General features: G+C 45.1%; 1 protein-coding gene across 8 annotated transcripts in view; it reads right to left on the reverse strand.

Annotated features, from left to right (window-relative positions):
• nbeaa (neurobeachin a) overlaps positions 1 to 14,727 on the reverse strand; it is a 1,044,979-nt gene that overhangs the window by 481,543 nt on the left and 548,709 nt on the right. For all 8 annotated transcript variants that reach the window (XM_038817846.1, XM_038817850.1, XM_038817848.1 and 5 more), the window contains exons 36-37: positions 10,255 to 10,319; positions 8,206 to 8,314 (exon numbers count right to left, since the gene is read on the reverse strand). In XM_038817846.1, the coding sequence (XP_038673774.1) occupies positions 8,206 to 8,314; positions 10,255 to 10,319 (174 nt within the window). The remainder of the gene's footprint in view (positions 1 to 8,205; positions 8,315 to 10,254; positions 10,320 to 14,727) is intronic.

Consider the following 14,727-nt stretch of genomic DNA (forward strand, 5'->3'; position numbering starts at 1 on the left):
GGGGCAATTTAGCGTGGCCAATCCACCTAGCCTGCACATCTTTGGGTTGTGGGGGCGAAACCCATGCAAACACGTGGAGAATGTGCAAACTCCACACAGACAGTGACCCAGAGCCGGAATCGAACCTGGGGCTTCAGCAGGGACCTTAGTGAGGCAGCAGGGCTAACCCACCGCGCCACCGTGCTGCCCTAGTGGAGGGCATTGATGAGATTGCACTGGGGGTACTGTGTATTATTTTGATCACTTTACTTAAGGAAGGGCATACTTGCACTGGAGGAAGTTCAGAGAAGGTTCACTCGCCTGATTCTGGGGTTGGGAAGTCTGTCTTATGAGGAAACATTGAACAATTGGGCCTATACTGACTGGAGTTTAGTGGAATGAGAAGCGATTTTATTGAAACATACAAGGGCTGGGATTCTCCCCTACCCGGCGGGGCGGGAAGTCCGGGCATGCGCCGGAGCGTCAGCGGCCGCTGACGTCACCCCGGCGCATGCGCGGTGAAGGGGATCTCTTCCGCCATTGCCATGGTGGAGGCCGTGGCGGCGGCGGAAGAAAAAGAGTGCCCCCACGGCACAGGCCCGCCCGCCGATCGGTGGGCCCCGATCACGGGCCAGGCCACGGTGGGGGCACCCCCCGGGGTCAGATTGCCCCGCACCCCCCCCAGCACCCCGGAGCCCGTTCGCGCCGCCTGCTCCCGCCGGCGCCAGAGGTGGTTTAAGCCACGTCGGCGGGAGATGTCTGACAGCGGCGGGACTTCGGCACATCGCGGGCTGGAGAATCGCCGCGGGGGGCCCGCCGTCCAGCGCGGCGTGATTCCCGCCCCCGCTGATTCCCGGGTGGCAGACAATTCCGGCCACGGCGATTCTCCGACCTCTCGGGGGTAGGAGAATTCCGCCCAAGATTCTTAGAGGGTTTGACATGGTACATGGGGGAGATGGTGGTCTTGTGGTAATGTCACTGGACTAGTAATGCAGAGACCAGGATAATGCTCTGGGCACTGGTAGGATTTACATTCAGTTCATAAGTTGTTGAAATACGTCATGGGGTAAACATATAAGTTAGAAAGCCTGACTGTAGTTGGTGAATTGACAAGTCACCAGGATCAGATGGGATGCATCATAAGAAGGTGGAAGGGAAGAGAGAAAGAGGAGTGGAGAATTGCACATTTTACACCCTTGTTCAGAAATGGCAACAACTAGAAGCCTCAGTGATGGGAAAGCTTTTAAAAATGATAGTCCAGGACACAATTAACAGTCATGTGGACAAATGTGGATGAACTAAAAAATATCAGCACAGATTTGTTAAAAGCAAGTCATTTTAAACTAAAATAAAAACAGGACATGCTGGAAAATCTCAGTGTATCTGGCAGCATCTCTGGAGAGAGAAAGAGTTAAACGTTTCGGGTCCGTATGATTCTTCTTCAGTCAAGTCAGGTTCTGCCTTATTCTTGTTGCCACTGTATTTTTATAGCTGGTCCAGTAGGTTTCTGTCCAGTACCATCCAAGATAAAGCATCCCACTTTAATATACATTCACTCCTTCTATCACTTGCGCAGAGTGGCAGCAGGTGTACTATATGTAAGATGCATTGAAGTAGATGCCAAGCCTCCTTCGACAGTACCTTCCCAACCTGCAAACTCCACCACTTGGAAGGACAGGTGCAGCAGTCACAGAAGAACATCATCACCTGCGGGTTCCCCTCCAAGCCACACAACATCCTAACTTCAATCTCTATTGCCATTCCTTCACTGTCACTGGGTTTAAAAACCTGGAACTCCCTTCCACATAACATTGCAGATATATCTACTACAGATGACTGCAGTGGTTCAGTCCTGAACTGTCTCGGTCCTCTGTCTGAAGGGTTTGAGGGATGGAGTAGGCTGAGAGCAGAGGGAGTGCAGTGTGGGGTGGATGGTGGTGTGGGGCGCAGATTTTGGAGGTGGACATGGGCCACGGCTCCCTGAGCAGTCGGAAATTATCCCCTGAGTCATCCTCGAAGGTGGCAGGGGTCGGGGCCAGATATGTGGGGGCGCATGTGGGAGGGCCTACCACCTGAGTGACCCAACACGCACACCACCCGGTACCCAACCCTGCACAGCCGCAAATCCCGGACTAGTCCCGGCCCCCACCACCTCACGGGGACCATGAGATGGAAGGGCCGGTACCCATAAAATGGGCGGACGGTGGAAAGTGCAACCGAGGACAGGGGTTAGACTTCGTCCAATGATACGGAGCACCAGAGCTCATCGCAGAGCGAGTCATCATCATCCACCATCCCATGGACCAGACCAACTGACACTGCCAACCCAGGGCCAGCACCTTGTAGTGAAGCAGGTGGGAAGCATGCAAGAGGGTGCAGGTGTGAGCAGTTGGTGTGCAGGGGTGGGACGGGACGTTCGAGCTACCAGTGGACAGGCCCCCTAGTCGGCCAACCGCCCATGTCCTGGCCCTTCTCTGCATCCTCCTCTTCGGACGAGGCCTGGTTTCCATTCTCGTCCTCCAGCATGTCGCCGCTCTGCTGTCTGATGTTGTGGAGGACGCAGCAGGCCACAACGATGTGGGAGACCCTCCTAGGGCTGTACTGGAGGGTCCTTCCAGAATGGTCCAGTAAACTGAACGTATCGTGAGTTTGCTGATGCACCACTCGATCACGATCACAGCATCGGCATTGTTGTAGCGGTTCTCTGATGTGCAGCCTCTAGTCACACACCAACTGCACAATGAAGGAGTGAAATCCCTGTCGGTCCCTCATGTGGCAGTGGTCTAGGTGGGTCCGACGTCCTATTAATCACCCCCTTGGGTATCCCGAAGATGGCAGTGAATCCCGCTGTTCGGGCAGCCTGGTGGGCATTGTCCATATACAGGTGGATGCATTGTGCCGCCCAAGCATACAAGGCCGCCATAACGACATGGATGCACTTGTGCATGGAGGTTTGTGAGATGCCAGACAGTCCCCACTTGGTGGCTGTAAGGACCTTGTTTAAGAGAAGTTCAGGGTGACCATCACCTTGATGTCCTCCCCCATACCCCCACATGAGCAGGCACAGATGTCTCACGGACTCTCTATTCAGCCACAGTCATCATGCTCGGTCTGGCAGATCCTCGGAAGACAGGCAGCATCAATACACACGAGGCCTGATGCAACGTCTCTGTCCCACCATCTCCTCGACCTGTTGAGTGGCTGGCTCTCCATCATTATCGACTGGCTCCTGTTCCTCTGGGGCAGGCTCCTGCTCATGCAGCGAGGGCTGCGGCGGTTGTAGCCACCTCGGGTGGCCACATCCCGATTAGAAAATGGACACTTTGCAAAGAATGAAGGGAAAAATCGACAATGCTGAGAAAGCAAGCAGGTGCAAGGTTTGTCTGTTGATTGGAGTTGTAGCTCCCAGACAAGACCGATACTGCAAAGCCATTACCATAATAATGAGCCATCTCCGGGGACAAAAGAGAAACATTTAGGTAAATGACACTAAAGCAGACACCCTGGCACCAGAGGAGACTAGAACAAAGCAGGCCAACGGCCACCTGGGGCCCGCCCAGCAATCAGGGCAGCCACCCCTTTATTGGAGGAAATCGATACCAATGATCAGGATACGGTCCAATTAATTGGGACCAAGTTCAAGGACCGCCCAAAAGCACGCAAAGCCCCCTTTGGGTATAAAAAGCCCCCAAGAGAGAATCGTTCTTCTTGGCCTTGGTTCTCAGCGACAAGAGGCCTGCCTAGCAGCTGCACCAGAACAAGTAAGTCCAAAGTCAACGCACGCTACGAGATAGACGCTCCTAGCTACTATTCCATACCAGCTCGACCCCAGCAGCTTCAGAACCGGACAACGTCCATTGTTCCTCTGACTGAGTGGGCGCCCGAAGCTAAGTATAGGCTTTAGTAGTAGTGATAGTTTAGTTGGTAGAGTTTGTGCATGAGTATAATTGACTGTGTGTGTAAATAAATGAGCATTGATTTTGAACTTACTAACTGGTGTATCGAGTCTTTGATCAGTATTCGGTTTTGAACCTTGTGGCGGTATCGAAAGATACCTAGCGACTCTTGAGCAAATGTAATTAGAATTAAGGAAGGCGACCATATTAACCGCCTTAAACAGAGCCAATTAAAGAGAGAACACAACGAGCAACACAGCTAGGCAGATGCCAAGCACTCTTGGCTCAATACCAAACTCCATTCTCTGCAGGGAGCAAAGGGCAGATATGTTAGCATGGTGAGTACTCCCGTGCCCATCTAGCTCCACCAGGGGGCCTCTGACCCCGTCACCCGTCCCGGCTGTCAGGAGTATTGATGGCTGGCGCTACCAGCAGTACTCTCTGATGGCCCCTGTCGTGCGCCCCCTCTGAGGAGCCCCCCTTGGGTGGGCCGTGTGACACCCTGCCAGCAGAGTGGCACCAGGTTGTGGAGGGGGTTGGTGCAGTTCTCCACCGGCCGGCGCCATGCTTGCTGGCATGCATGTGGGCAGAGTCTACGTGGGACTCGGAGAGGTGGGGGGAGACACGTCTTGGGACCATAGCACAGGTGTGCTGTGGGTCCTTTGTACAGTGCACCGATTGTGTCTACATCTCTAGGGGCAGGATGGATGGGGGCCCTGGGAGCAGTGGCAGGTCGGGGTTGGTGACAACGGGTGGTCCTGTGGGGTGTGCTAGCTGAGGGTGTCATTAACGGGATGTCTACCCTGCCGAGGGGAAGTGTGACAGGGAGGGTCCCAACACCCACGGTACATGCATCCACCGGTTGAGGCATACTCCCTGCAGTTGGGCAATGCCTTGGATGGGTGCACTAGGGTTGCTAACACCTGGTGGGCCACCCATACTGCATGTGGCACTCTGCAAATTTACAGAACGCAATGAGCAGTAGTCAGTAGGGTGCGTAACCAGATGGATGCCTTGCAGTCTGTGGCAATGGTGGTCTGTGCCCAGACACAGGTCCTGGGAGGACATCCCAACCCCACAGCCCATCTTCGGGTCATGCCCCACCACTCCCCCTGGACCTGGGAGATTCCCCTCAGCCAGCGGCACATCTGGCAACTCACTGTTGAGCCTTTGCTAACTTGGCTCATCTCCTCTCTCTCCCTCATCGGCCATGGCATCTATTTCCGGATTTTGAATACCACCCTTGAACCATGCCATCGTCACTTCCACCTGGCAGAGGCGGAGCTTCACGGGAGGCTGGGGGATATCAGGTCAGGCCCATTAATGCTATGCTAACCACCGTTACTGTACAATTTGCATGCCCAAGCCAGTGCACGTTGTGGAACGCATTCACGTCGTTAGCTAGGCATCGGAGCACGATGTTCCTTTAGCCGCCCAGGGCCGACCTCAATTTTTGGCTGATGTGCAATTCTCTGCCCGATTGCGATTCCAGCGTCGCTGGATGAAGAATTCCGCCCCTCCGCAACACACAAGCTTGCCACCACATATTGATTCTGTATACGCCTCCCGCTGCCTCAGGAAGGCAGACAGCATTATCAGAGACCCCTCCTATCCAGGCATTGCCTTCTTCCAGACCCTTTCATCAGACAGAAGGTACAGAAGTCTGAAGACTCGCACATCCAGACATAGGAACAGCTTCTTCGTCACAGCTACAGGACTCCTCAACGACTCCCCCTCAGACTGATCTGTTTCCTGTAAGAACACTATTCACGATGCCCTATGCTGCTCTTACTCATGTATTTGCTTTGTTTGGCCCCTTGTTCTGCACTGTAACCAATCACAGTTTGTCGATGTACCATTTGTCAATGTTCTCTGTTGATTATTTTTTTTGTCTACTATGTACTGCTGTGTACGTCCCCTCGGCCGCAGAAAAATACTTTTCACTGTACTTCAGTACATGTGACAATGAATCAAATCAAATCAAAAATCCATCTTTGCTGGCACTTTCCCCAGGGTCGAACAGACCAAGCCTTTGGGATAACAATTCAGCCCTTAGACCGGGAGGAGACTTGTGTCAAGAGTAAATATCAGGATAAAGCAGTTAGACCAAATGGCCTTGCGCCACTGTAAATTCTATGAATTTGATGTAATATTAATTCAGCACAAATACTAATGTACAGAACAATGAAGTAGTAAGATTGAGGGTGTGCTGTGAGATGCAAGTTATTCCTGTTTAACAGGCTCGCATTGTATTTTTGCATCATACATAAAGTAGAAAAATGTAAACATTATTATGATTTAATGAGATCTGCACTTTATTTATACCTTAAAATATGCTGGATATCTATGCTATTTCCTTGGTTCCAGATAAGAATAGGTGACTTGACAAATTTCCTCTCTCAATCAAAGACAAGATTGCCTCCCCACCCCCCAAAACTGGGTTGAGCAAAAACATATTTTATCAATGAAGGTCCGACACTTCTCTCTTATGTAAATCAGGATACACGTTACTTTTTAGTCTGTCTTTAACTATTGCATGTAATATTGTTCCTAAGAGGAGGACATCTATATTTCATTTAGAGATTGCAAACACAAAACTGATGAAGATGGTGAAAACATTTTCCGTTTGGATTGAAAAGAGTAGAATGCAGATTATTTCTCTTAAAAAGCTGCTGCCAGAGAAGTGCTTCGGCAAGCTATCACACAGTCGAAGTAGACACAGTTCGGTTACTACCCGCAGCAGAAAATTCATGTTTGAGACAACAATGTAGCACAGAGGATGCTCTTAAAATTGGAAAAGTGGCACGTTACTGTACCTCTTCCAGTTCAGCTACCTTTGAACAACAAAAAACAAAAGTAGTCCAATGAAAAACTTGGAAATTTCATAGAATTTACAGTGCAGAAGGAGGCCATTCGGCCCATCGAGTCTGCACCAGCCCTTGGACAGAGCATCCTACTTAAGCCCACCCCCATAACCTAATAACCCCACCTAACCATTTTGGACACTAAGGGCAATTTAGAATGTTCAATCCAACTAACCTGCACAGTTTCGGATTGCGGGAGGAAACCGGAGCACCTGAGGAAACCCACGCAGATACGGGGAGAAAGTGCAGACTCCGCAAATACAGTGACCCAAGCCGGGAATTGAACCTGGGACCCTGGCACTGTGAAGCAATAGTGCTAACCATTGTGCTACCGTGCCGCCCCCAAACAACCTTCCTGCCATCATTTCTATCTGAATTAAACACTGTAAACACGAGAGACATTGAACAAGTTAGGGCGCACCTGTGAAGAGAGAAAAATGGGGTTAATGTCTAAAGGCTAATGATCTTTCATCTTAATTGTACTGATGGAAGTTGTTGACCTGAAACATTAACCCTAAGTTCTCTCACCACACGTTAAACCACACCTGCTCAGTATTCCAGTGTGTTCAAATTTTTTTTCAGCTTTCCAGCATCTGAAACTTTTTGTTATTTGTGCTATTCAAAGTTCCTCATTGCCATAAAATATTCTGAAGGTATAGTTTGGTCAGCTTTTTCTATCTTATAAATGAACTGCCTGAATATTGTATTTACCTGCAAGTATGAATCACTCTAAATTGATCCAGCGTTATTAGCTTTTGTCAAAATTAGTTTTTGATTAGGCAAAGAAGAGGTATAAATGTTCTATTAAACTGACAGACAGCCACTCCAGGCCCACAATTTGAAATAAATTTAGCATATAATTTAATGCTGTGCAAATAACCATCTGCAGTTATCCAGGAAGGGAGCTGTGGCATCAGCAGTCAGTCATAAAATTTGTTTTGACTTTTGATTTAAAAGAGCAATACACACAATGGACATATTGCTCCTTCACTCTTTTACATAATTTAAACTAACTCAATATTTGCTCCAGAAATGCCAACCTTTTGTGAGCTGATAGACACTAATAAGCGCCAAAAGCATTGTGACTGCTTTTGGCTATCACTACACATACAGAATTCTAAACAATTCATCAAAGCCAAAGTTATGTGAACTAATAAAAAATAATAAAAACTGTCAAATCTTTGAAATGCTAGGATAATTTCTCGCCTTTAATTGCAACATATTTAATCTGATTTATTTAAGATCTGATAGTTCAATTGGCGATGACCTGTCTTGATAAAGGAGTTCCATCAAAATCATAAAATTTTAACAGATATGATAAAACCACTTTCTAACTAAAACAATTAACAAGTTTTTAATTATTAAAATTAAAAATCTTCCATGTGTGCTAAAACAACCAATACATTTTGTTTCCAACTTATGTGACCTTTGCCTTGAAGTAAAAAAAACTGTTAAAAGCAACTTACCTCAAATTCTGCATGCTTATGAACATCTTCTGCCCTCTGTCTGTTCAGAATGAACTCTGCCTCATTAGCCACTCTAACTATGTGGTCCTTCATGGCATGACATAGCAATCTTTAAAACATGAGCACAAGAATATCATAGTCTATCTTTAGTCTAGTGTATTTGACAAATGCTACCTTTGAATAAACAGATATTCTGCACACAACTGCCTTAAGCTCAACTGCTCCCATACATACATTCATAAAATTCAGGTGATTGTTTAGTAAGGTACAGATCAAACCTATCTGTATAATACGAAAGAAACTATGGCTATTGATAGATAAGAAAAATGAACAAAAGCAAAACATAACTCATCTGCTGATAATTAAGAATGTTTCATTTATAATTTTGAATTATTTATGAGAAGTATTGAATGAAACGCCTACTTAACTGGCTGCATGAAAGAAAATTCACATTTTTCATGACTGTCCATTGTTGGAATTTTATGACATGACATAAACACTACCAATGCAACAGTAGAAAAATAACAAAGTTCTTTTCAAATACACAGGTAGATAATTTGATTGATACTACTTTTGGAAAATTCAAGACTGAACAGCTGAGAAAACCTGGTTAATCAGTGATGACACTAAAATCCGTCAAATATCACATGCTGGAAAACTGAGTTTCAATACCCTAATTGTTTTTATTTTCAAAAATCCAATTTGCTAATATGCACATTTATCATTTAATAAATCTCTTTTTATTCCAACAACCTTTTACCAATCTGATCCTGACTTTATTCTGGGAAAAATAGTCCTTATTGTGTGGAGATTAAGGTAATTTTACACATCATTAAATATGCTTTGTTTTAATTATGAAGGTGCTTTTTTTATTCCTGTAATGATCCTCTTCATAATTTCTGGCCAGCCGCAGAGCACTTAAACCACAGCACATTCATCAACTGTTTATGCTCTGTTAATTGTAGACAACTGCACAATTACATTCTTAATCTATGATGAATAGCTAGCATTTAGATGATTTCTTGGTGGTTAGAATGATTAGTTTTCTTCTTCATTCTATCTGAAAATTCTTCATTACAACTACTATGTTGAAAATATACACAGTGAAATAGTACTCAAGCAAATCAGGTTAAAATAGAATTTTTGTGTTAGTAAATTAGTAAATCTAAAAACGACACATTGACAGGTCGATTTATCAATCATGCTACATTTTAAACAGGCAGTTGTGGCTCTTTGTTTCCTTGCCGTGCAACTTTGATAAAAATTGATTGCTATACACACTTGTGAACTGTATATTGCACAAATTTCAAATTTATGGAAATTCTCCCTATTGCTCACTGAAACTGTATTTTACAAAATAATGTGGTGTTAATGTTATGTATGTTTATTTTAAACAGGTCATTAATTATCTTCATGCAATCTATTTAGACTTTCGCTCACCGCACCTCGCTTCAAAAGAAATATCCAAGCAGACTTTAAGAACCAAACTTCTGTGTCTGTTGTAGGTCACAAAGTCTACATTAATAGTTAACAATTTTAAGCCAGCCTATATGTTGGTGAAAATTATTAGGCGTTGACTGCAGTACCTTGACAGAACCTAGTGCTTAAATGATGCTGCTTTAATATACAGAGCATGAAGTCACCTACTGTAAAATCACAACACATACTCCTTGAACAGATGGGGTAGCAGATTGGTTTACAGGCTAAACTCCCTTTATCCTTAATATGAAACTTCCCTGCTGTTTCAGCAGTTGTCCACAAACAAAATGAAAAATATAATTATTGATTGCATATTTTTCACTACTTTGTGGAAAATTAAGAGTAAAATGATGTGTTGATGTATTTTTTTAGGAAACTGCTAATAAAATTGAGATTGTTTAAATTTCATAACAATTGAACTATTTACATAAATCACATACAGTTTCACCACAACAACGTTGAACTATTGACGCACAGGTAGTTAAAAAAAAAAGAATATTTCTCTGTTGAACACAAAGCGTCTTCCTGTGTTCTACATTACAGCTGACTGACAGTATAAAGCTCGGTTACCTTCCTTCATTGATGAGTTCAATAAATGCAAGTCCTGCATTCTTCTGAATAGAATTCTGCCATTCCTAGAAAAACAGACCAAGATATTATGTTATTTCATAAAAGCTACTTGAAATATTTATATGAAAACTGTGCAGTGTGTAATCCGAAAAAATAGGTAATAAAGTCAGATCTGGTATCTCTGAATTTCCATATCTTAGTTAATCAGAGATCTCCAAAGTAAACTTCTACAAGCTTCAATTGCTATACTTACACAAAAAAATGTTTAAACTGTCAAATGCTTAAGATTGTAATAGATTGCAAATCACTGCCTTGTTGTTTTCTTAAATTTTATTGATTTGTATTCATATTTTTAGGTTTAATAAATGCATGTAATATTAAAACCATGGGCCTAAGAAAGTCTGCAGAAAGAATTGATTTAAAGTAAGAATTCATTATAAATTTGAAGGATTTGAAGTAGCAGAAAGTTCCTGGAGGGGAGGTTAGTAGCGGCTGCAGAGGGGGTTACTGGAACAAGGCCATGGAGGAAACTGAAGCACAAGGGTGAGAATGTTAAATTGAAGGACTGGGTGCCAAGATAGGCGAGCAAGGCAGGGCTGAAAGGCAAATGGAACTTTGAGCTGGATAGGATACATCTGAATTTCAGATGAGTGAACATTTACGGAGGATGATGTTTGGTAGGTTGCCGAGGTAAACATGGAATTGTTGAGAATGGAGGTGACAAAGGTGTGGATGAGAGCTTTAGCTTCAGATGAACTGTGGTCGGAGCTGAGGTGAGCAATTTTATAGAGGCACAGAAACATGGTAAATTTATGGTAGAGGAGGAGGTCACTCAGCCCATCATGGCTGTGTTGGTTGAAAATAGAATAGAATAGAACAGTACAGCACAGAACAGGCCCTTCGGCCCTCAATGTTGTGCCGAGCAATGATCACCCTACTCAAGTCAACCTATCCACGTAACCCAACAACCCCCCCCCCCCCCCCATTAACCTTATTATTTAGGACACTAAGGGCAATTTAGCATAGCCAATCAACCTAACCCGCACATCTTTGGACTGTGGGAGGAAACCGGAGCACCCGGAGGAAACCCACGCACACGCGGGGAGGACGTGCAGACTCCACACAGACAGTGACCCAGCCGGGAATCGAACCTGGGACCCTGGAGCTGTGAAGCATTTATGCTAACCACCATGCTACCATGCTGCCCACAAAGGAGCTATCCAATCTTATTTGGGCAGCACGGTAGCACAAGGGGCAGCACGGTAGCACAGCGATTAGCACAGTTGCATCATAGCTCCAGGTCCCAGGTTCAATTCCCGGTCACTGTCTGTGCGGAGTCTGCACGTTCTCCCCGTATCTGCTTGGGTTTCCTCCGGGTGCTCCGGTTTCCTCCCACAGTCCAATGATGTGCAGGTTTGGTGGATTGGCCATGATAAATTGCCCTTAGCGTCCAAAAGAGTTGGGTGGGGTTACTGGGTTATGGGAATAGGGCGGAGGTGTGGGCTTGGGTGGGGTACTCTTTCCAAGGGCCGGTGCAGACTCGATGGGCCGAATGGCCTCCTTCTGAACTATAACTTCTATGATTCTAGGTACTTTCTAGGTCTTTCATCAGAGCCCCGTAGGTTATAGCATTTAAAGCACATGTCCATATATTTTAAAAAACGATAAGGGTTCCTGTTTCTACCACCCTTTCACGCCCCAACCACCCACTGGATGAAAATAATTTACTTCTCAACTGCCCTCCAATCCTTCTGTCGATCACTTCAAATCTATGCCCCCTTCAGTTATTACCCTCTCTGCAAAAGGAAATAGATCCTTCTTCTCACTGCATCTCAGCCCTTCATAATTTTGTGCCCGTCAATTATATCTTACCTCAGCTTCCGCTGTTCCAAAGCAAACGACCCCAGCCTATCCAACCTTCCTCATAGCTATAATACTCCATTACTGGCAATGTCCTCATAAGTATTCTCCGTACCGCCATCAGTGTGATCACATTGTTCGCAATGTGGTGCCTAGAACTGCACACAGTACTCTAGTAATGCCAAACTAGTGTTTTATACAGTTGTGTCATAACCTCCCTCCTCTTATATGCAATGCCTCAACTAATAAAGTATCCTGGATGTTTTTTGAACTACCTTTGCTACCTGACCTGCTACATTCAGTGTATTGCATTCTGAGGTCCCCTCAGTTCCTCTACACTTCTCAGTATCATACCATTTATTATGTATTTCGCTGTCTTGCTTTCCTTCCCTGAATGCATTATCTTCTATTTCATAGAATCATAGAATCCCGACAGTGCAGAAGGAGGCCATTCGGAGTCTGCGCCAACCCTCGGAAAGAGCACCTTATCTAGGCCTAATCCCCACCCTATCCCCATGACCCCACCTAACCTTTTGACACTAAGGGGCAATTAAGCATGGCCAATCCAGCTAATCCGCACATCTTTGGACTGTGGGAGTAAACCGGAGCACCGGGAGGAAAGTGCTAACTTCGCACAGACAGTCGCCCAAGGCCGGAATTGAACCCAGGTCCCTGGCGCTGTGCCACCATGCCAGACTCTCCAGACTAAATTCCATTTGCCACATTTTGCCAACCTGACCAACCAATTAATACCTTCCTGCAGTCCATGGTTTTCTTCCTCACCATCAAACACACAATTTTTATATAATCTGCAAACTTCTAAATCATGCTTTTCATATTTAAAATATAAATACGCACCATGAAAAAGCAAGGAACCGCATACTGACCCCTGTGGAACCCCATTGGAAACGGTTTCCCGCAACAAAAGCACCCATCAACCACTAACTTTGCTTCTTACCACACCGCCAAAATTGTCCTTGGGTCCCAAAGTCCCAGATTTTCAAGCCAGTCTGTCAGATGACATATTGTCAAAAACCTTCCTGAAATTTATGCAGACCACATTAAACTTGCTACCATTATGATCCTTGCTACCTCCTGAATTTTCTTGATCATATCAGTCAGACACATTTTCCCTTAATAAATACTGTCCTTGATTATTTTCCGCCTTTCTAAATGCATGATTGAACTGTCCCTCAAAAATATTTCCAATACTTTGCCCACGATTGGGGTTGGATTGACTGATCTGTACTTATTTGGTCTACCTTTCCTTCCTTTTTAAATGGTGGTACAATGTCAAAAGTTCTCACGTGTAGTCAGGGAGGATTGAAAAAATTAAGGTCAGAGATTCCGCTATTTCAAAGAATCTTGGGACAGCTGCACCACAAGAGGCCATTCAGCCCTGCGTATTCTTGCTATTTCACTGCAAAAGTAACTCACTTATCCCTCACAACCCCCCATATCCCTATCCTCTCTCTGTAGCCCATAAAATTTATTTTCTTCAGGCGCTTATTCAATTTCCTTTGCATTTGCCTCCACCATGCTCTCCAGCAGTGTATTCCAGATCCTAACCCCTCACTGGGTAAAAAGGTACTCCTTATGTTGTTGTTGGTTGTTTTGCCATTCATCTTAAGCAGTCTCTTCTGGTTCTCGACCCTTCCACCAATGGGAAAAGTTTCCCAACATATGCTGATGATTTTGAACACTTCTATCTAATCGCCTCCGAGCCTTTTATTTTTGAAAGAGAACAACTGAAGACCCTCATCCCTGGAACTATTCTACTAAATCCCTCTTTAAATCATCCTTCACATCCTGCCTAAAGTGTGATGCCCAGTGTATTTTATAGAGATTTAATATTACTTGCTTCCTTTTGTACTCCAATCTCTGATTTATGAAGCTCAGGATCCCTTTACACCTTCTCAACCTTACCTGCTACATACAACATTTTGCTGTATATATACTGTTGGGTCTCTCTGTTCCTGCACCCACTTTAGAATTGAACCCTTTATTTTATATTGACTCTCCTTGGTCTTCCTTGCTCGTTTTTCTGAGCAGCCTGGGATCATCTGAGCCTTCTGGGTTATCTAGTTTTTATGCTAAATCCCTTAATATTTTCATCTGTTAATCTAACTAGGTATTTCAGAATCCTCATCCTTAACCACAATGTCTGCATAATCCTTTTTAACTTTATTCTACCCTGTAAGCTCCTTGACATTTAGGGAACTCTAGATTTTGGAGATCCATGGAGTGACTTTTTCATCCCCCTGCCGATGTATTTCACACGTAAGATAAAGACAGACAGACACCTTCCAGATCACCTCCAAGGTGTCCCCCCATTTCTGGGACATGGGTAAAGCGGAAGGTAGCCCACCCACCCACCGTTATGTGTATTGAGGCCCTTAAGTAGACCATAAATTCCACAAAAGGGTCTCATTCTGCTTCTGCTGCAATTTCCAGTCTGTGGAATTAGGTGGAGCCATTGCAAATAGCCCGGCAGCTTCACTACATGGGATGCTCGTGGGGGGTTCACCCTGACTCTCAGGGGCTCCCTCCTCAAGGGTTCTCCCTCTCCAAGATGGTTCCCACATTTGTCCCACCATTCCTACCTCTGTTGTG

The sequence above is a fragment of the Scyliorhinus canicula genome, chromosome 14 (assembly GCF_902713615.1).
Source record: "Scyliorhinus canicula chromosome 14, sScyCan1.1, whole genome shotgun sequence".
NCBI classification, from domain to species: Eukaryota; Metazoa; Chordata; class Chondrichthyes; order Carcharhiniformes; family Scyliorhinidae; genus Scyliorhinus; species Scyliorhinus canicula.